General features: G+C 35.5%; 1 protein-coding gene across 10 annotated transcripts in view; it reads right to left on the bottom strand.

The window, feature by feature from the left end:
- LOC143234172 (coiled-coil domain-containing protein AGAP005037-like) overlaps nt 1–23,446 on the bottom strand; it is a 417,090-nt gene that overhangs the window by 66,435 nt on the left and 327,209 nt on the right. For all 10 annotated transcript variants that reach the window (XR_013018535.1, XM_076471312.1, XM_076471309.1 and 7 more), the window contains 4 exons: nt 19,613–19,775; nt 11,214–11,520; nt 7,825–7,955; nt 1,161–1,232 (listed from right to left, as the gene is read on the bottom strand). Coding sequence is in view for 9 of the 10 variants with exons in the window: in XM_076471312.1 (XP_076327427.1) it covers nt 1,161–1,232; nt 7,825–7,955; nt 11,214–11,520; nt 19,613–19,775 (673 nt within the window). In the remaining variant the exon portion in view is untranslated. The remainder of the gene's footprint in view (nt 1–1,160; nt 1,233–7,824; nt 7,956–11,213; nt 11,521–19,612; nt 19,776–23,446) is intronic.

A 23,446-nucleotide genomic window follows, 5' to 3' on the forward strand; every position in this document is an offset into this window, starting at 1 on the left:
GATTTGGGGTTTGATAGATAAAAAACTTAACAGATGAAATGTTACTGCCAAAGAAACTTTATCAGAGACATTTGGAGTAAAATACCAAAGGAAAATTTAATTAAATATAAAACGTTAAATATAAAGTGTAAGTATGGGTTAGAAATGAATAAAACCTTATCACTCTTGAAGAGGGTCCGGCATGGCCAGGTGAATTAAGGCGTTCGACTCGTAATCTGAGAGTCGCGGGTTCGAATCCCCGTCACATCAAACATGCTCGCCCTTTCAGCCGTGGGAGCGTTATAATATTACGGTCAATCCCACTATTCCTTGGTAAAAGAGTAGCCAAAGAGTCGGCGGTGGATGGTGATGACTATCTGCCTTCCCTCTTGTCTTACATTGCTAAATTAGGGACGGTTCGCGCAAATAGTCCTCGTGTAGCTTTGCGCGAAATTAAAAATAAAACAATCAGTTCAGTTTATATTACTTGTAGATGGACAAAAAAATGGCAGACCAGCTAAATTATTTTTGTAGATTTTTTATTTGATTCGTTTCTATTAGACATAAACTAGATGAAAACTATTCGTCAATTTTATAAAAAGTGTATTTTTAATTAGTACTGGAATCCTCATCGTTTAATAAGGAATTTAAATAGGCACAGTTATGTTGATAAATATCGGATATGAAAAAAGGACACTACAAGTAACTAAATGTAAGAAACAGATAAAGTCCCCTACTCTGTAAGCCTCACAATACGTGTTTTTGTTATCTGATTACCGTATAAAGCCCATAAAACACTGCCTTCTTCTGAAGTACTAAGATAGATTTTGCTGTTTTTTGCTTGTTTTTGAATTTCGCAAGAGCAACACGAGGGCTATCTGCGCTAGCCGTCCCTAATTTAGCAGCGTAAGACTAGAGAGAAGGCAGCTAGTCATCACCATCCACTGTTAAGTCATGGGATACTCTTGTAGCAACGAATAGAGGGATTTACTTTTAAGTAAAAATTTATAACGAACAGATAAACATAAAATATTTCAGGATTTTCTGAATCAGAAACATATTTTTTCTCGACAGTCTTAACGTACTTCCATTCTAACGATATAATGGACTCATGCACGTTGAGAATAAATGACTTTGTGTCGATTGTACGATCTAGGATATACAGAGCGTAACAGACTTACCTACGTGTTCTGCAGAAGAGTGACGGTCTCCTACATCTGTAACGCCATCAGAGAAAGACACGGACTTTTCCTCTAATCGATAAAAATAAAATCACATCCCAACACTTTATTGAAAGAAAGATAACAACAGTATAACACAAAATTACGAATTTAGCTATTGAAACTTAAGGTTAAAAATAAAACTATTAGATGAAATTATTAAACGTTGACTAAAAATGACTAAAGATAAGAAATTCAGTAAACAATTTAAAAAAAAGGCTAGTACTTAAATTATGATATAACGAGTATTAATTTATTATATCGTATGTAGGTAGATAAACTGTTTAGTAACAATAAAAATAGTCAATTGTTTTTACACTATTTAATTTCCACAAGCAATTTTGTTTGGTGTTGAATACAAAGTTGCATAAGGAGCAAGTAGTACTGTGCTTATCGCAGGTATCAAACCCTCGATTTTAACATTATAACTTGAAACGGTATATCGTTATAAATATATGTATATATTGTATTTAAAAAACGTTACCTCGTAGACGTACAACATTTCTGAAACTGAGTTTGTTTGTTTTTTACTATAAAACCTAATTTTAGTTTTGTTTGTTTTGAATTAAGCACAAAGCTACACAATGGGCTATCTTTGCTCTGCCCACCATGAATATCGAAGTCCGATTTTTAGTGTGTAAGTCCGCAGACATACCGCTGTGCCCCTGGTAGGCTTTAATTTTAGTTTTCATTAAACATCCCACTGACATTCTAATTAACAGCTGCGTGTGTGCATATGTATGTATGCATGTATTAATTTACAGATTATTAACGGGGGATCAGTAAACAGATTTAAAACAGGCCTCAAGATAGCAGTAATATTTTTTTATGTTTAAGAAACGTAGACACGTTTTTTAACCAACAAGTGTACTGACTTTCTTCGTAGGTTCTCCACAATTCGCTCATGGTACTTTGTTTTCATAGTTGGCGTACTTATTGTAACTCGCAAACACTGTAACATAAGACTATTTATAGTGGCAACACCAGTAAGTAGTAAGCATTAAAAGTCAGTTTATTCACTATATCCCCTGGTGGTTCAATAATAAGTCTGAGAAAATATAATGATACCTGTGATGCGTACATCACGCACAATGCTTTTTTTTTTTAAATTTTGCACAAAGATACACTCGGGCTACATGCGCTAACCGTCCCTAATTTATCAGTGTAAGACTAGAGGGAAGGCGGCTAGTCATCACCACCCACCGTCAACTCTTGCACTTCTCTTTTACCAACGAATAGTAGGATCGACCGCACTTATAACGTCCCCACAGCTGAAAGGGCGAGCATGTTTGGTGTGACGGGGATTCGAACCCGCGACCCACAGACATAAAGAAATAATATACATAGATATAGACGATAAAGCTAATATTATAAGTAGCTACGTTATACAAAAGAAAAAAGTGTCAGTGCCATTTCAAATTTTGGCAATCAAAGATGATTTTTTGTTCAAAATACAACAAAGAATAGGAGTTGATACAAACCTTTTAAATCTGAATTCAGTAGAATAATCGAACACTGTATATAGAATGTAGTGAATACCAAAACGTGAACAGTAAAGCGTATGGTAAATAAGTTTGATCCATTTTTTAAAGCAGTAATAATTTAAATATTACGTCGATATAACGATCCTTTACTTGATCGTAAAAATAAAAAGCGCTGTGAAGCTGTTAGTCATGTGTTTCAACCATTTACCGCAAAGAACGAAAATTGCTATAGTGTGGCGAAATTCATAATGAAATTCGACATTTAAAGAACATACGTGTACTTATGGCATTGTTCCTGAATAAATTAAGATATTTCAAAAACCTGGTTCAAAAAAGAAATAGAGTTTATATGAAGACCAGACCAAATAAAACTTGGGTGCAACTACATCGTGGAAGGGGTGAAATGTTTCCTACTAATAGGGGTATCAGGCAGAAGATTAATTTACATATACATCCGTGGAGATACATCGTTAAACAGATTTAACCTCTATTCGAATTTATATCATTTAAATTAAAACTAGAGAAGGCCTGGCATGGCCTAGCGCGTTAAGGCGTGCGCTTCGTAATCTGAGGGTCGCGGGTTCGCGCACGAGTCGCGCCAAACATGCTCGCTCTCCCAGCCGTGGGGGCGTTATAATGTTACGGTCAATCCCACTATTCGTTGGTAAAAGAGTAGCCCAAGAGTTGGCGGTGGGTGGTGATGACTAGATGCCTTCCCTCTAGTCTTACACTGCTAAATTAGGGACGGCTAGCACAGATAGCCCTCGAGTAGCTTTGTGCGAAAAACAAACAAACAAAACTAGAGAAAAATTCAAAATCTATAATTATGAAATTTGGAAATTCCTATCTGATCTTCCATTGTGATAATAAGTAATTTTTAAAATAATGTAAAGCTAATAATAATAAAACAACATACAGTGGTTATACTAATCAGTACTTCACAGATCCTCGCTATAACAACATTATTACTGATAACTAACAAATTCCACAATATTCCAATTTACAAAACGTTCTTGATAGAGGACCTAACAGGGTCGTATCCGGCGCTGAAAAAGCGGGGAGGCAACTCTCGAAGGCACCCCATTCACCAAATGCATTTTTTGTCACGTAAAGGCTCCCCTTTTCGTAAGAAAATATAATTACATTAGAACATTACATTGCTATAAAATTTTATTGTGAATATAAAGTATAAGGTGACCGGGGGTTTGTGGACTGTCTATTTAGAACTGGGGCTATGTGGGTTCTAACTTTTAAATAATACACTATGTACATAGTAATAAAAAAACTGATTATGGCACCATTGTTGATTCATTAGCAGTCCCTTTGTTGAGGGATTAGAGGCCCTTTTGTTTAGGGTTCTTGTGGTGACTGATTGAAGCTCGTTTTTCTACTGATTACGTTTCGTTTGTTTCAAATATTAAAATTTCTTTTATAACACCCTCCAGAGGAGACAATGGCCTACTCTGCCTCATCCGGCTACGACTGTCTAAATATATAAACTGAGCTGCTCGAGAAAGTCGTGTGTTATAGAGTTAATAAAATCAGATCAAAATGAACATATGTTTCCACAAAATTATTATAACTAGGTTTGAAAAATCAAGTTAGAAGAAGTTACACAGAAAGTTAAAATATATGATTTAAACACAAAACCAAATAACTCGACGAAAGATATATAAAGTAGTGTAGGGTTTTTGTTTTACTTGAAAGGAATATGTATATATGTTCAAATTTCATTTGAACTGAACTCTTCAAATGTATTTTAAATCAGAATCAAATTATACAGGGGCAGTACCATTACAGTCATTAAGGTTTGTTCATATGTTTTTGAATTTCACCCAAAGCTACTCGAGAGCTATCTGCGTTAGCTATTCCTAATTTAGCAGTGTAAGACAAGAGGGAAGGCAGCTAGTCATCACTACCCACCGCCAACTCTTGGCTACTCTTTTACTAACAACTAGTGGGATTGACCGTCACATTATAACGATCCCACGACTGAAAGGGCGAGCATGTTTGGCGCTACCGGGATTCGAACCCGCGACCCTCGGATTACGAGTCAAGTGTACCACTTGGCCATACCGGGCTGAGTCATTAAGTAATCTAAACTTATCACGTTATCAGAATTAGCGTATTTATAAGCGATTCATAAGCTACATAAATTCAATTGCAATCAGATTTTTTATTAATTAAATAAGTAGTGTTAAAATTAACTAGCCGCTCCTTTAAATAAAATTTTCGGTATATTAATAAACAAAATTAGCGATAATGGTAGAATCTCTCACTAATTTTTATATTAAATAATTATATGAGAGTTCATATCTATTGGTTGATGTGTTTATCAATCACAAATTCATTTTTCTAACTTTTTAACTGTCAATAATAAAGATGTTAAATATTCGTTTCTGTAAAACTACACTTACTACTTTTAAACATAGTGTACAAACGTTTACAAATATATTGTTGAATCCCAGTAAATACTAAACACACTGAACAAGACACTTATAAGATAATAATGCCTTCGAAGACTAACATTCGTTTTATGTAACCGATTTTACAAGTAATAGATACTCGAGTTCCATAAACACTGTTTATTTTACAATTTTTTAGGCTTAACCGTTCGTATGGATAATATTTAAAGCATTTACTGCAAAAACCTACTAACTGTTAATTTAAACCCTCTACCCTGAAGAGAGCACCATTCAGATACCCTGAAGAGAGTACCATTCAGATACCCTGAAGAGAGCACCATTCAGAAATATAGTATTAGAAAAAACTGTTTTTGTGGAGCTCATGTCGAATTCACTTGGATAATAATCAGAACCTGTAATATTATTGCTAATATTCCAAAATTATAATATTAGAGAGGTTTTACTGTCAACAAACTATGTTACAATTAATATAATCTGCATGCATATAATAGCACTGTTTGTCATCTGACTGTATAACTATTTCGCAGGGTGTAGAAGGATCTTCAGCAGAACTGATATGAAGGCTCATTAGGGGAATGTTTAAAAATGTTCAGTTTTGTGGGCGTTTTGCTTTCTTTACCTTTACTTCTCCCTCTGTTGATGGTTCTTCACCAAATTTGGCATGAAGGTTTATTGGGAAGGTGTGAAGATACATGGAAACTTGCAGTGTTTACAATTACATATAAGGGAAGCAACTTTTCATGCCCTTATCTAACCTTTCATCAGTCATGAATATATATAACTTCCATCCAGAGGACGAATACTCCAGCTAGTTTTTCAATATTGTTTCGTCAACTATCAGATGTCAATGTTACCTTTCATAGTTACCACATTTGTGGTTAACTATAATCATTCCTCCTACCTTAACAGCAAATTGCTGGAATAGAAGATAGGGAGTGTTAATATTTTCTTTTGAAATTTGCAGGATAAATTCCATTTTTATTATTTTAATAGTAACTATTAACCTAGACATATCATGTTTCATTACACTATTTATGCATATGATATACGACTATTTAGGATCTGGGATGCCAACTTTAAAACATATTAATTTTCTGTGAAACTGTTTCCAGAAATTCTCTTTTCCAATTCAGAGTTATTGTTGAACCAATAGAAACAATATTACTATTTACAATAATGTCAATATTGTAAAATTATTAATTACTTACAGCTTCCTTATTGGAGAACTCTGTTTTATACGAACTTTTAAGGCACAGGAAAACATATAACGAATAGTTTCTCTTTCGAGAGTGCTCTATGTTTTCGTCATAGTATGTTTTTAGTATTTCTAAATAATTATAACGAAATATATGTGTTTTAGATTACATAGTCTCCACAAATCACTAAATCGCTACTCCCGTCCGCTTTTAGTGTCATTCTGAGTCATTGTTTTCATTGATTTCTCTACTCTTTATCAACCTCAATTATATTTTCGTTTTCCTTTATTTATTTATTTATTTTTGGCCGCCAGGGTTCGTTCTTGATGTTAATACAGCTATTGTTTCTTTTTCTAAATCCTGACCTTAGGGAATGTGAAAACAATAACACAGATCGTTTGGTCTATTATGAGACAGGCCCTTTTTTGTTTAAACGTGACCGAATGCAATCCAAATGCATTCACAAAGAGCTCCATTAGATGGGGACATAACTCCTTTAGATAACTGATGACCCTTACGAACTTCTTTCCAATAAGTTAAAAGTGCAATGATATCAATTGACTCCCTCAGTCTTTTATTGCTCCATGACTCGTGTCAAACTCTGTATTTAGCCAAATGACACAAAGTAACCTTTCGATTCGCATTAGGACCCAGAAAACTCCTTATCCAATACGTTTTAGCAGATGTGGATCGGAATGAGGATGCCAGCTAGATTTATGGTGGCCTTTTTCAAATGTTTCTTGGTTTAAACTCTGCAATAGATATACACTATTTTTCTTCTTTTAATTCGAAAGCAGAAAAGGTCTACTTTATATCATTGTAACTTGATATACTTAACTAAGACGTCCACCAACGCTTTCATTTTTGTCTATTGTTAAAACTGCAGTAGATACATAGCTTCAACAGAAATGACTAAAACTTTCCCTTTCTGAACGTTAATTTTTGTTTCCAAAGAAGACAATCATAGTGGATCAGTTTCTGTACAAACGTTTTTTTTCTAATAATCATTTTCGAATTATATATACAGACGAACTACCATACAGAAAAAAACAAAATGTTAAAAGTTGATGGTGTTTTTATGCACCTATCGGCAGATAATTTATTAAAAATCTAAGTTTTAGTACGTTTTGGTTAGTAGATGTTCTTTTGTACGAATGTAGACTTTATAAACAATGTATTAATTCTAGGTATTAAAAGTCACATTATCTGTTTATCAAGAATATTTGTTTATATATTGTTTACAAAGTAATGAGAAAAACGACTTACATTCAAAAGCGATCATCAAAGGTTTTTGCGTCTTGTAGTATGTAGATATAGTAGCATTGAATATTATTTAAATCCAGTTACAAAAAGACTTTAAGACATTCAAACTAACCTACATATAATTTTAAACATATACAAATATTTCAATATGCTATCGCTTAGCTGTTCATAGGAATAAAAGATGTCAGAAAATATTTAATAAAATGTCGTCGCAACATAAGGCATTTTGTACAGTTCATATAGTGCATAAATATACCTTCAGATTCCTTAACAACGTCATGCGTTTCCTCTGCACGTGACTGTTGTCTGGATAGGGGAGTCGTCAACACCTTTTGCACCAATCCTGTCAAACTCGCTAACTGATGTTCCATAAACTCCATTCTTTTCCTGATTGGTAAAATCAGTGGTAAAACTGGATGATATTTACAGAAACGATTCATCACAAAAAAGTAATTTAAATTATCATAAATGTTAACAGTTTTTGTTGTACACATTCATTGTTTTAAGTGGTATACTAAAGAATTGTTTAACTTTAAGATGCGTTTAAAAATAAGTTTAAGAATAGCTAAGAAACTAAAGCATGATCCTAATCTTAAAGGATGAAACATAAAAACTCAGACAGTTTTGGGATTTTTAAATTTCAAGTAAAAGCACAAAATATACGAAATATAGCAACTGTTTATTGTAAATTTCGAACCCAAATTTTGGAAGTAGTATTCTATAAAAATTATTTCTTGCTTTCACTCAAACAACAAGCATATAACTAGGCACATTTTTAGATCTATCACTCAAACAACAAGCATATAACTAGGCACATTTTTAGATCTATCACTCAAACAACAAGCATATAACTAGGCACATTTTTAGATCTATCACTCAAACAACAAGCATATAACTAGGCACATTTTTAGATCTATCACTCAAACAACTTTTTTTTTTTTTTTTTTTTGTTTTTTTTGGAATTTCGCACAAAGCTACTCAAGGGCTATCTGTGCTAGCCGTCCCTAATTTAGCAGTGTAAGACTAGAGGGAAGGCAGCTAGCCATCACCACCCACCGCCAACTCTTGGGCTACTCTTTTACCAACGAAAAGTGGGATTGACCGTCACATTATAACGTCCCCACTGCTGAAAGGGCAAGCATGTTTGGCGCGACAGGGATGCGAACCCGCGACCCTCAAATTACGAGTCGCGCTTGGCCATGCCGAGCCCACTCAAACAACAAGCATATAACTAGGCACATTTTTAGATCTATCACTCAAACAACAAGCATATAACTAGGCACATTTTTAGATCTATCACTCAAACAACAAGCATATAACTAGGCTAGGTACATTTTAGATCTATCACTCAAACAACAAGCATAACTAGGCACATTTTTAGATCTATCACTCAAACAACAAGCATATAACTAGGCACATTTTTAGATCTATCACTCAAACAACAAGCATATAACTAGGTACATTTTTAGATCTATCACTCAAACAACAAGCATATAACTAGGTACATTTTTAGATCTATCACTCAAACAACAAGCATATAACTAGGCACATTTTTAGATCTATCACTCAAACAACAAGCATATAACTAGGCACATTTTTAGATCTATCACTCAAGCAACAAGCATATAACTAGGTACATTTTTAGATCTATCACTCAAACAACAAGCATATAACTAGGCACATTTTTAGATCTATCACTCAAACAACAAGCATATAACTAGGTACATTTTTAGATCTATCACTAAAACAACAAGCATATAACTAGGTACATTTTTAGATCTATCACTGAAACAACAAGCATATAACTAGGCACATTCTTAGATCTATCACTGAAACAACAAGCATATAACTAGGTACATTTTTAGATCTATCACTCAAACAACAAGCATATAACTAGGTACATTTTTAGATCTATCACTCAAACAACAAGCATATAACTAGGCACATTTTTAGATCTATCACTCAAACAACAAGCATATAACTAGGCACATTTTTAGATCTATCACTCAAACAACAAGCATATAACTAGGTACATTTTTAGATCTATCACTCAAACAACAAGCATATAACTAGGTACATTTTTAGATCTATCACTCAAACAACAAGCATATAACTAGGTACATTTTTAGATCTATCACTCAAACAACAAGCATATAACTAGGTACATTTTTAGATCTATCACTCAAACAACAAGCATATAACTAGGCACATTCTTAGATCTAATAATCTTTTGATTCTAGTATGTTTATTTCACATATTCAGCCAAGCTACACAGGGGCAATTTGCGCTAGCTGTTCCTAACTTTTTGTTTGGTCATAGCAAAGCTACTAATATTATTTGCTGACATCCTTAATTTTGAACTTTCGACCAGTGTGTGTTTTTCTTATATCAAAGCTACATCGGGCTACCTGCTTTGTTCACCAGGGGAATCGAACCCGTAGTATAACCACTGACCCAGCAGGATGCCTTTCTACCAGAGTGAAGGTAACAAACCAGTAACAACCATTGCCAATTCTTGGACTACTATTTTTACTAACAAATAGTGAAAAAGACCGTCATATTAAAACGCCCCCAACGCTTGATTGATTTTGGCCCCGCGGTCTGCAGATTGTGAGGGGAAACACCCTCAACATTAGGCCTTTCTTTATTTTGAGATTAAAGACTGAAAAGATACTACAAACATCCACCAGCAACTGTTAGGCTACTCTTGTCTATACGATTAATGGAATTTCACCATTACACTTATTACACACCCACGGCTCCAAAATGTAAAGCGCGATCATTTTTATCGCAATGGTATACACGTACTATAGATCCTGGAATCTACTGTCCGTAACGCTAACCATTATGCCCCATCTGATATCACTGAAAGTCTAAACCGGAAAGAATAATACGTTTATCGGTTCAGTAAAGGTTCCTGTCAGTACGTAAATATTTTATGTTAATATAAAATTACGAAATATGTTGTTAAGAAATGGCGCTTCTTAAGGCTTAGCTGTCAGCGCAATTACTAAACAAATAAATACATATCAAAATAAAATCAGATTTAAGCTTCAGTTATAACGTTTTATAATGTATATTCGCCAGGAAGTGTCGTTTGAATGTATGTGTAGTTTAAAATTTGTGCCCGAAATGTTGGTTACAATTGTAATAACCACCAAAGCTAAGTTGAAATTATTATTATTTTTAGCTTTTAAAGTGATTAAAACTTCTATGTCTACCAACCCCGTTAGAAATAAAAATTATATTAAACTCGTTCTAGAACGTTGTTTAAAATTATACCACTATTATATTTCATTCTATTGATTAAAACATGGACAGAAGTTGATACATCAAATAAATTTTAATGCGTGTTTCACACCTACACACTGAATAATTTGTTAGAGCAATACAACCCTTATACACTGAATAATTTGTTAGAGCAATACAACCCTTATACACTGAATAATTTGTTAGAGCAATACAACCCTTATACACTGAATAATTTGTTAGAGCAATACAACCCTTATACACTGAATAGTTTGTTAGAGCAATACAACCCTTATACACTGAATAATTTGTTAGAGCAATACAACCCTTATACACTGAATAATTTGTTAGAGCAATAAAACCCTTATACACTGAATAATTTGTTACAACCCTCACTTCACATGTCTTGTCTCCTCATCGATAACAGGAGTTACACTCCGAGACCGTGGTCTATAAACCTGGCTTCTGTAGTACGAAGGGTCCTCATACCAGGAGGCGCTGTATCCGCCAAACGAACTCTGATGCTGTATTCTTCTTCGCGGAGAAGAAGAATAATTTATCGGTTGCGGCTTACGTTCAGGAGAAGAATCGTAAGCCAATTCATAACTTCGTTCACAGGCAGAAATGAACTGGTTCTGTCCCATAGTTGGATAGGGATGATCTGAAGTTGTGGAGTAAGCACCTTGTGGCTCATAGCGAGGTTCTAAAACAACAACAGAAAAAGATTTAACTATTAATTTGGAATTATCGAAAAATAATAAATACATAAATATTAGAGAAGAGTAAAATAACTTATTCGTCGTTGTTTCGGTACAAGAAATCAATGTAATAACCACCAGAAATCCCAACAATGATGTACAGTGCTTTCATTACTAGAAATCCCACCAATGATGCACAGTGCCATATGCACTACAAATTTAACCAATGATGCACAGTGCCTTTATCACTATAAACCCCAACAATAATGCACAGTATTTTCAGGACTACAAATCTCAACAATGCCGCACAGTATCCTTATCATTAAATATACACATCCTAACACTGCTGCGCAGTGCGTTCATGAACACATATTCCAATGTTATCGCATATTGCTAGTACCATCTTTACCATACAGTTAATTATTTACTGTATAGCCTTCTCATCACTATATAGCTCTCTATTACTACATTAGGGTTGAGTACATTATATTAAACGATACTGGAGTTTTATCACGTCATTAAATTTCATGACGTTACGTACGTCATGGTGTTTTCATTTTGTTTCCTTATTGACAATAGTCCTGCAACATAATTTCCATTGCGAGAAGCCCCGTTGTAAGGCTGTCATTTCCCAAGCACACAATACCTCTCTACAGGCTTTCCGTAACTCATCTAGCGTGAGAAAATTACAACTTACCAAAGCTAGTTTCAACATTTCAATGACATAGACTCCATGCTCTGTGACAGTAACGGTATTCTTCGCGTCGAATAAAATGAATAGACATTTCGTTCTTCGACTGCTTGAGGTATATGACGGTTAAACACAATGTTGTCTAAGGCACGAAGACAAATTTTGCCATTGACTTCTGAGTTAGAGGATTATTCTCTGCGTGCCATGTCTGATTTATGACTTGTTTAAGGTTTATTTCTGGATGGTCCTTGTTCCCCAAATCTATCCACATTCCTTTGTTTTCAAAGTGCAAGGGATGTATCCATCTTGGAAATTCTAAACCCTTGATTTAAGCGTATGTTTATGATTTGAATGCGTGAATATTTTGCTTATGCGGGAACAGTTGTATAGCCTTCCTAAAAGCAATAAATTTTCAGTGGCATCACACTATCAAATAATATCAAAATATAGTTCCGATACATTTTATTCCACATCGAAATTATATTGGTTATTGTCATCACGTGACGCAATAATTTCTGTTTAAGTTCTTGTTGATATAAATACTAAACCCTATAAATATGGCTCTCATTACTACAACTACTGTATAGCACTCATTACATCGTAGTAATATCACTACCCTGGGCTTCCACTAGAAAAATAACTCTCTTAGCCACTGTGGCTAAACAAAGTAATTTTCTTTTAACCACAGTGACAGTTGTTTAGCCACAGTTTTAGGTCGCCAAAAACTGTGTGGTGCATGACTTTTAATATGCATCAATTCCATCCATTAAAAATAGTTGTAATTATGTAAAAATCTACAAGATATTTAGTTTTGTACTATCTTTTATTCCCCAGCAATCTTCCCCGCCAAAAAACAAACAAAATAAAAAATAAACATGACAAAGAGGAAAATAAAAAGATACATTTCTCAAATTAACACAGAATAAAAAAAATGACTTAAGACTAGAATACGGTAGCATGACTAGTAAGTAGATAAATCCAATGGCAGCTTTTCAGCCAAACCATTCTCAACAGAAGATGTGGTAGAAGTTGACACCTGAAGTTCCGAAGCACATTTCTTCAACAGGGATTGGTACCCACGTCTGTCTTTCTAAGTGACCCAGTATCTGAATGCGGAGTCGAAGTTAAAATGATCTAAAGGTTTGGACTACATGGATAAGATCAGTAACATTTCTGTCTTGGCCACAGACAGACTGCTCCTGGCATCTGTTTTGATGCTGTTGTACCTGCTAATTCCCTGCTCACAGTCAACAGATGTAACTGTAATTATTAATCCAATTGCTGCAAGCTGAGACAGATTTGGAAAAGTTTGAAAGGTCTGGTGGATGTATTTCTTGTAGAAGCTCTTCATGTTTCTATTATGTTCCTTAGTAGCAGCCATTCAGTCAGTGCCTCATCCTCATTGACGAAAGGAAAGAAGTGCTAGATGAGTTTCTTCAGATCATCCTCATCAGATACTGCTCTACTGTGACATGGGCTAAATATTGAAAAACATGACATGATGTTAGTGTCTGGGAATGCTACATGTAGTCTTGTGACCACCTCTTCAACAAATGACTCAGCAGCTGATCTGTACTTTTCACGTTGTTTATCAATATCTTTGATCTCATGGCCTCTGGCATCAGGAGCTTGTGGGAGTTCCTTCAGTGCAGTCTGTGTGTAAGGACCAGGGATGTGTACCAGCGACTGAACTGACAGAATTGACCCATCAATAATTGCTTTAGCCTGATCATAAGATAAATCAGCTCTCTGTAGAGATCTTGACAAAAGTCCAAGAATGCCAACAGCGTCAGCCAATAAAAAATGCGTCATCATGATAAAGCTGTAACATGACATTTGCTGGACTAGACCATGTAGCAAGGCTCGGCCTGGAGTACCACTTTCCATTGCTACGACCTGTAGGCAGCTTATCACAGATGCAATACAGTTGGCTAGTGCTTGGACGGAATCATTAATAGAGAGCCATTGTGTAAAGAACACTTGCTTGATTTTGTTGCTTTTCTCTCTATGCAATGCTTTGCTCTCTTCCAGAACCCGACACAACTTGGGAGAATATTTCAGGCTTTTTGCAAACTGGTTCAAAACTGAAATGTACTTCACAAGGTATGGCACCTGATTTGCTGCCTTTTCAGCTGCCAACTGTAATCAGTGTGCCAAACAATGACTTGTTATTAACAGGAGCATTCCTCCTTAAATTTTGTAGCAACACCTGTTTTTATTCCCACCATGACATTTGCACCATCAGTTGCAAGTCCAACCAAGTCAACATCAAACAATCCTTGATCTGCCATGACTGAGCGCATTGTGTTAAAGATAGAATCAGCCTTAGTGTTGGTCAGTTCACGCACAGCAAGGAATGGACTTGTAACCTCACCTAATGATGAAAGATACCTGATATAAATTATCAGTATAGAGGTGTTTCCTGCATCAGTTGCTTCATCTGCTTCAAAAGCAAAAATGGGAAAGGCGATGCCCGAAAGTCTGCCTGCATTTCATCCTGAACTACATGATTTAGGGCACTGTACATATCATCCAGAGACTGGCTGTGGGTGTATATGAAGCCCTCTGTTCTACTTTGTGACTGAGTCTGTAGTTTCTTTAGAGAGGTCACTCCCTGTTAAAAATATATAAGAACTTGTGTTTTGAAATTAGACCACCAATTAAAGTAATAAACAAAGATATTTGGAAAAGTTGGCTAGCTACTTAATTTTTGACAGATATTTTCACAATGTTTCAGTTTTAGAAAATTGTCAAATTGCCTTTTGTTTTAAGAAAATAGTGTAGAAAACATAAACTATCTTTGCTTGTACAAGTAATGTGGCCATCTGTGCCTGAATGCCACCTTTACACCCCACATACACATTTGCAGCAGCAGTTGACATGTCCTTCTTCAAAACTTGTGATGCTACTGCACTGCGATGATCTTCTGACCGTGCATGCTTCACCAAGTCGTATTTTTTAGGCTTAGTAGCAGTTTTCCCAGTGGTAGCATAAATATTTGTCTTCTTGTTGTCCCTGCATAATTTGGAATGAAATGTATTTTGTTGGGAAACGTGTTCCAACCAAGGAAATTGTGAAAACCAAGTTTCTTTAACAAATCTGTGTGAAAATTATATATTTTTTATACTGACAGTCTGATCACTGCTGCAAGCTTCAGTTTCTTCAGAGCTGTCTTTTCTTTTGGAAGTGGATTTCCCACCATCAGTTGATGTTGTTGCTTTGACCTTATTTTGAAAAAAAACTTGATATCTCTAATTGTTTAGACGTCTTTTTATCTGATCTAGGAGTTGTCATGATCTCAATTCAAACACATGTCAAACGAAACTTGGGATTTCCACTTTAATACAGACCATATGTTGGTTTGACGAAAGCCAGGTTTTCTCTGATTACTGTTTGTGTACAACGGGCAGAATCAAACATGTAGCATAAGAAATGAAAATAAAATAAATCATTAGCACAGCTGAGTAATATTTTTTTAAATTTAATTTGTTAGTTGTAATATCCCTGAAATCATAAAAATACATATATAAAGAAAATATAGATTACAGTCAGTGGTAGTTTTTAAAGACGTTTCTTGTTTCTTGAACTCGCTGGGGAGCGCCTCTGGTCATTTGTCATCATTAATGGCGTGGATGGTGATAAAAACGACGAAAGCTGTCAAGACCGAAACTTGAGCAGAATAAAGAAAGGAAAACCATCCAAGACCGAAAAATTAGTATCTTTCGCCACTGTGGCGAAACCAACACTATGTTTTTTAGCTGTTTCTTTTCGCCAATGGCGATGTGGCTAATGGCTATACTACCGCACGTTCCTCTTTATTGATCATACATACTGTTCGCAGAAACTATTTAGAAAAACTAAAAATAAGATAAATACTGACAATTAACTATGAAACACTCCAAGTCGTTGATAATTTTAATTCATAGAAGCATACTTTCTGTTTTGCCAATTATGATAAGATTTATTTGAAAATATACTCTTCAAAACAAGAAACGCAAAAGGGTTATTTTTTTTATTTTAAAAAGAAATATATGTAATAACGTTACAAGCTCAGAGTATGTGATGTTACACGTGTTAAGGCACTGACTGTCAGATTAAAATGACAATAAACGTTGTGCACTTTGAAAACGGAGGAAAACATCGGATTTTTCGCTAAAATGCATTCGTGTCCAATAAATTTGTTTGAGAGATCTGCATGTTCTGCAAGTGCAACATGTGCAAAATCCCTATAAAAGTGACGGGTTCTCGGTTTCCATAGCTCAGTGTTAAGCCACCGACACGCAATACAGTTACGCCAAGACTGACTGAAGCACAACGCAATAACGCCATTGGTCGCTTGGAAGCAGGCGAATCTCGATCAGATGTTGCCAGAGCTGTGAATGTCCACCCAAGCACCATCACAAGGCTATGGAATCGTCACCAAACAACATGGATCAACTCGTGACCGTCCACGATCTGGCAGACCTCGTGTGACCACGCCCGCACAAGATCGCTACATCCGGTTATGTCACCTTCGGGATAGGACCACCACTGCGACGTCTACTGTCTCAAACATACCAGGGCTGCGTAGGATTTCCGATCAGACCGTACGCAACCGTCTACGAGATGCAAGAATTCGATCTCGACGTCCAGTCAGAGGTGTCATCCTCACCCAGCAACATCGTCAAGCACGGCTGCAGTGGACTCGGGCACATCGGGTATGGCCTCATCGACGATTTTATGCTTCGTAGGCAGGATGGAAGGACCCGTGTTTACCATCGCCGAGGCGAACGTTTTGCAGCAAACTGTGTGCAGGAAGTTGACAGATTTGGTGGTGGCAGCGTCATGATGTGGGCTGCCATCGCCTACAATGCCAGAACAGACCTTTTGCACATTCGGGGGAATCTTACGGCTCAACGATACGTCGACGAGATTCTTAGGCCCCATGTGCCTAAGAAAAACGAAAACGACGTTTTTTCAACATGACAACGCCCGTCCTCACACAGCCCGACTCACCACTGTTTTCTTGAGACACCACAACATCAACGTTCTTCCCTGGCCCTCCAGATCACCAGATTTAAACCCAATCGAACATCTTTGGGACGAGTTGGACCGACGTCTGCGACGGCGACAACCTCAACCGCAGACTCTACCTTAGCTTGCAGCAGCTTTCCAGGCTGAGTGAACAGCCATTCCACAGGATGTGATTCGTCATCTCATCGTTTCCATGGGCAGGAGATGCCAAGCAGTTATTGATGCTCACGGGGGGCATACTCATTATTGACGTTGAGTAACGTTAAACTTCAACTAGTGAGCATGGACTTCGCCTTTGCAGACTTTGGATGTTCAGCAGTGAATGTGCAAAGTTTCACACATGTCGTACAGAACTACCCGGAATAAACTTGTTAACAATTTGTCTCAAATTTTGCCTTTTGCGTTTCTTTTTTTGAAGAGTATACGTGATGATGAGAAAACCAACTTGTAAAGAAAATTATATATTTATAAACGGCTGGTATGAGTAGAGCGAGCACTAGTAGAGGAGCGAACAACGTTTCGACCTTCTTCGGTCATCGTCAGGTTCACAAAGAAAGAAAAGGTTACCGACCGGCAGCTGACCACATGTTTGAAGGCGGTCGTGTTATATAACAACTTATATAACAACTCAAGCCCAAAATAAACCAATACAAAGAAACACCTTTATACCTATATTAATAAATATATCCAACATCTAAGCACATCCTCTACATTCCTACACTCAATTACACAACTGCCTTCAAACATGTGGCCAGATACCGGTCAGTAACCCTTTCTTTCTTTGTGAATCTGACGATGACCGAAGAAGATCGAAACGTTGTTCGCTCCTCTACTAAAGCTTTCTCTAACCATACCAGTCGTTTTTATATGTATAACTTATTTGATAAAATACCAAACTCTTACCTGCCTTTTGCCTATCTGAAAAGTAGACCTAATAAGGTTCTAAAAAAACAATTCTTTTAATATTATTATGCTTTATAACTTACATTTTTTACAATTCAAATATAAATACTCTGCTTTTAAAGTATATTATTTTTAATAAATAACATTATTTGAATACAGTGTTTTATATTTGTGCTTTTCATTGCCCCCTAATGGTGGCTCAGTTTATGACGCCATTAATCAAGTTTCGATAACCGCGGCAGAGTCTGTGTAGCTTTGTGCTTAACGAAAACAAGGACGATGCTTTATGTTTCAATTCATCTTTTGTTTTATTTCATTGCATTCGAGGAAACCTACAATGTAGGCTTTCTGCGTTCTGTCTGTGACAAAAAACCTAACTTCAGACTTTGTTGTTGTAAGTTCGTAAACTTACCACAGTCCCAATGGGGGACATTCGTGTTTTGATTATGTTTTTGAATTTCGCGCAAAGCTACTCAAGGGCTATCTGCGCTAGCCGTCCCTAATTTAGCAGTGTAAGACTAGAGGGAAGGCAGCTAGTCATCACCACCCACCGCCAACTCTTGGGCTACTCTTTTACCAACGAATAGTGGGATTGACCGTACCATTATAAAGCCCCCACGGCTTGGAGGGTGAGCATGTTTGGTGCGATCGCGATTCGAACCCGCGACCCTCGGTTTACGAGTCGAACGCTTTAACACGTTTGGCCATGGCAGGCCCTCGTGTTTTGATAAACAAATAAAAAGAAAACTATTTGTCCTTAATGGATTTATTTAAGCTTTCTTATGTTGGCTCATCTAAACATTTTAGAGAGACTCTATGATGCCTTGAGTGAAATCCGCAGATAAGACTTTCTAATAAACATATCCCCGTTTTTCAATATTTCTTTAAGAAGCTGAATTTTCTCAGTTGAAAAATTAATAATGATTAAAATTTATCAATACTTAATCGGTTGCAGTATTAACATTTAAGATTATATTACATATAATCAAGATCAGAATATATTATTGGGTTGAGGAATAATTCGTGAGCGTTTTTTCAAGTTAAAAAATATATTCATAAATGAAACGCTTTCGCAAAATATTGCATGTCATTTGGTAGATAATTTTTTGCTCTAATAGATGGTGTGTTTGATTTTCATATGTCTTTAATTTTTGCTTTCATTTTCAGCTCATTAAATGGAATGTCAAGTGGACAAAATCGAGCATTTTCGACACCATCTGCTTTTCGCATTTAATTTCTCGCAATTTCGTTTAAAACAATGCATACTATATACCTAGGTATTACATGAAATAAAGTATCATAATAAACGTTTTGGTTGTAATGTGTTCATGCATTGAAGTATTGTATAGTCTTGCATGTAATGCTTGAATGAAATTATTTAAAAACGCTCACGAATTATTCCTCAACCTAATATATTTAAATCATCAATTAACAGTAATACATTGAATACCTTACCAGCGTTATATTGCTGGAACAATGGATTTGCTTACCAATACCAGAAATGTGTTGAGTCCTCTTCCTCCATTCAGATGGGGCTGGGGAGTAACATCCCAAAGAAGGACCTTGAGTTACATCTGTTGTCATCATTGCGGGTGAAGGAGGATATTGACTAGCTCTGCCGTGTGGTCCTGACGATGCTGATTGCCGTAAGTTCTGTTGAAAGCGAGTAGTAGAAAAGAAAGGTGGGAAAAAAATCGAATTAGAACATAATATTTGCAAGATCTTTTGTTAAACCCTAATAATTTTGAACGAGCAGAAAACAATAGAAAATTGAATAAGAAGTAATAATGACGAAATGTAAGGAAATGAAATTCTATAACACAGAAAAACTGAAAAATTCACTTTAACTTTAGTCAGAATCTTAAAACAAACTTCATCTTATGAAATATAGATATGAAATGGAACAACAAGCAATGACGTGAAATTTACGAATAACTTTATACAAAATAGCATATTGTAAACAACCATACAGTTCCAATAGTACGCCCCCCAGTGGCATAGTAGTATGTCTGCGAAATTACATCGTTAAAAACTGAGTTTCGATATCCTATTGTGTAGATTTGTGATTAATTACAAACAAACAATCCAGTAATACATTTTATGGACTTCGAAAACAATTTCCATAATAACAATAATAATAGCCTTTGACAAGGTTATAATACGATGTTTTAGCCTAAAATTTGAAACTTCCGCTCATTTTCTAGTACAACAATGTCCAATAATAAAGATGGAGTAATCATGGACGATTAACCAACAAACACCCAATACAAAGTTAATTATGAACGACTAAGTAATAAACATTGAATTACTGGTTAATTATGAACGAATAACCAACCATTAATATTAATACAGTTGATTTACTCTTGAACAAGTAACTTACAGGTATCTACTTCAGATGGTCACTATGAAAAAATAACCTATGAATATTTAGTTTGTTTGTTTGTTTTTGAATTTCGCGCAAAGCTACTCGAGGGCTATCTGCACTAGCCGTCCCTAATTTATCAGTGTGAGACTAGAGAGAAGGCAGCTAGTCATCACCACCCACCGCCAACTCTTCTTTTACCAACGAATAGTGGGATTGACCGTCACATTATAATGCCCCCACGGCTGAAAGAGCGAGCATGTTTGATGCTACCGGGATTCGAACCCGCGACCCTCGGATTACGAGTCGAACACACTTGGCCGGGCCGAATATTTAGTACAAAAGGATTAGATATGAATGATTAACCTAAATATAACCAGTACATATAATCTATAGAAATATTAATATATATATATTTAATGCAGCTAATCTATTTCAGATATCTTGGTCTATAAACATCTAGTACATCGTACGAACTTGTTCTCTGGACTTCCAGTATAGACGGGTGCTAATTTGTCGAGATAATAACTTCACAATATTTGACAAAACATTTTTCAAGAAGTGAGTAGTTCTGAGTAGTGATAAAGGTAATTAGCACTGTCAAGAAAGAAATTTTTTAAGTAGTTAAACTCACCTAAAGTTGTGAATATTTTTAGCTTATATAAAACAATAATTAAATGGTTATTTATTGTAGACGTATGAGGGTAATTTAACGATATACTGAAACGATAACATTAATCGAACCACAAAGATAAAATTTAAGTTCACAATCATGTTTGTGTAGAAGAGAACACAGAATTTAAGTCGAGACAGTAAAAAATAAAACCAAAAGCTTTTATGACCTTTTTACGCATCAGATATGTAGCAAATAAAACAAAATGCATAATTTGAAAAAAAAAACATGAAATATTTGTTGTAGAAAAATAAGTAATAAGTTATTCTCGGAACTGGCGTGTATGATAATTTTTTTTACACAGAAATCATTTGAATTTCGCGCAAATCTACACGACAACTATCTGCACTAGCCATCCCTAATTCAGTAGTGTAAGACTAGATGGAGGACAGCTAGTCATCACCATCCACAGCCAACTACTAGGTTACTCTTTTACCACCGAATAGTGGAATTGACTGTCACATTATAATGCCCACACGGCTGAAAGGGCGAGCATGTTTGGTGTGACAGGAATTCGAATCCACGATATTTAAATTACGAATCGAGTGCTTTAACCATCTGGCCATGCTAGGCCTCAAGATAGAAGGAACTACATATTTCGAAACTACATATTGAGCCCCTTAGTTAGAACAATTTCCTTCTAACAACGTTTTCTATAGTAATAAACTTATGTAATAGCAAAATGATAATCGATTTTAACTAAAGCAATGTGTCCAAGGTGGTGAGCTATACATGGAGTATAAATACGATAGTAATTAAAAAGTAATTTCTATAAACTCTAAGAATTTTATCATTAGGGGACGGTCGAAAAATAAAACAAATATCAGACTTTATTCTTTTTAGGGGTCAGATATCAGCTGTTCACTGCCCTATAAGGCTTTTAATTTTGTTGTACAACAGATTGGCACACAAATTTCACACGAAACTTTGAGCGTTTTTTGTGCTATATTTCTTTCAAAGTGGCGTCAGCTCTTAACATTTTCGAAGATCTGGTCGTACAAGATACAAAACATAAAGCTGTACTGAAAAGGAAATAGTATTTTGATACATTCAACATGTAAGAAATATACAAGTAAAATTAAACCATAACTTTTTAAGTGACCTTCTGGAGCTATTTATATCAGTGGTAGAAAACGGTCGAAATTGCTAAGAACCACCTGCACATGCACAAAACGAATTGTATGGTGTAACGAATTTACCGTTATACGTTTTCTTTAACACCTATGCTTCTCTTGATGATGAGAAACCCACTTAAAATAAAAAAAATGTATCCGAGATACAATACGCATGTTTTTTTCTGTTCAGTTTTTTTTTTCGGCACCCCAGTGGCTCAGCGGCATGTCTGCGGACTTACAACGCTAAAAACCGGGTTTCAATACCCGTGGTGGGCAGAGCACAGATAGCCCATTGTGTAGTTTTGTGCTTAATTCAAAACAACATCTTTTTTGCATGTAATGTATATTCTTGACTATGTATTGCACAAGTCTCGCCTGTTCTCGAAATTTGATTCTTGAGAGTGAGAAACAACAATATTTGTTTTATAAAAATGCGCTAGAACATTGTTCAAACTTCGAGAAACTTATGTGGCTCATATAAAAGCAGCTAACCGAGAAAAGAAGATTATTATTGGACAGCTATAATCAGTGTGCTTTAGGTCTCGGAAGCTATTATTGTGATTAACGCCTATTAATTGAAAAACTACAGAATTTGAACAAGAACGTTTCTATATTTTGAGTATTACAAACTGTTCAACTTCAGTCAATTAACTTTGGACGTTATTATTTCTACAAGGACATTAAATATCTTTGCCGGTAAAAAGTCAGCTTGTAAGGTGTGTGAGACCAACCAAGAAAAGACGCCTAAATAACTTAAGCAGAGTGTAACAATATCAACTCAGAATTAAGTTACTCGTCGTGAACCTGGATCGTCGAAAAAATATTCAGTTCTATACCAAATATAAGAATCAGTATTGTCTGTAAGTCTGTAAAACTCTTGTATACAAACCATCATTTGTAATAACCGTTATTATACATTGTATCGTTTTTGTTTTTATATCAAAATATATTTGTGTTAAAGAAGAAATTTCCGAGTATCAATCTTGTTGGCAAATACCATAAATTTGATACATATTAACATATAATATAATACGTAACGTAAGTCACAAAATAAATGGGACACTTGTCTGAAATAAATTATAATTAGTAACAATGGTTACTTATGATAAATATTTACTGAGAACATTCCTAGTTACTACAAACAGCTGGCTGATACATTTTAATTTCTTCACTT

This window comes from Tachypleus tridentatus, chromosome 12, assembly GCF_004210375.1.
Source record: "Tachypleus tridentatus isolate NWPU-2018 chromosome 12, ASM421037v1, whole genome shotgun sequence".
Taxonomy (NCBI): domain Eukaryota; kingdom Metazoa; phylum Arthropoda; class Merostomata; order Xiphosura; family Limulidae; genus Tachypleus; species Tachypleus tridentatus.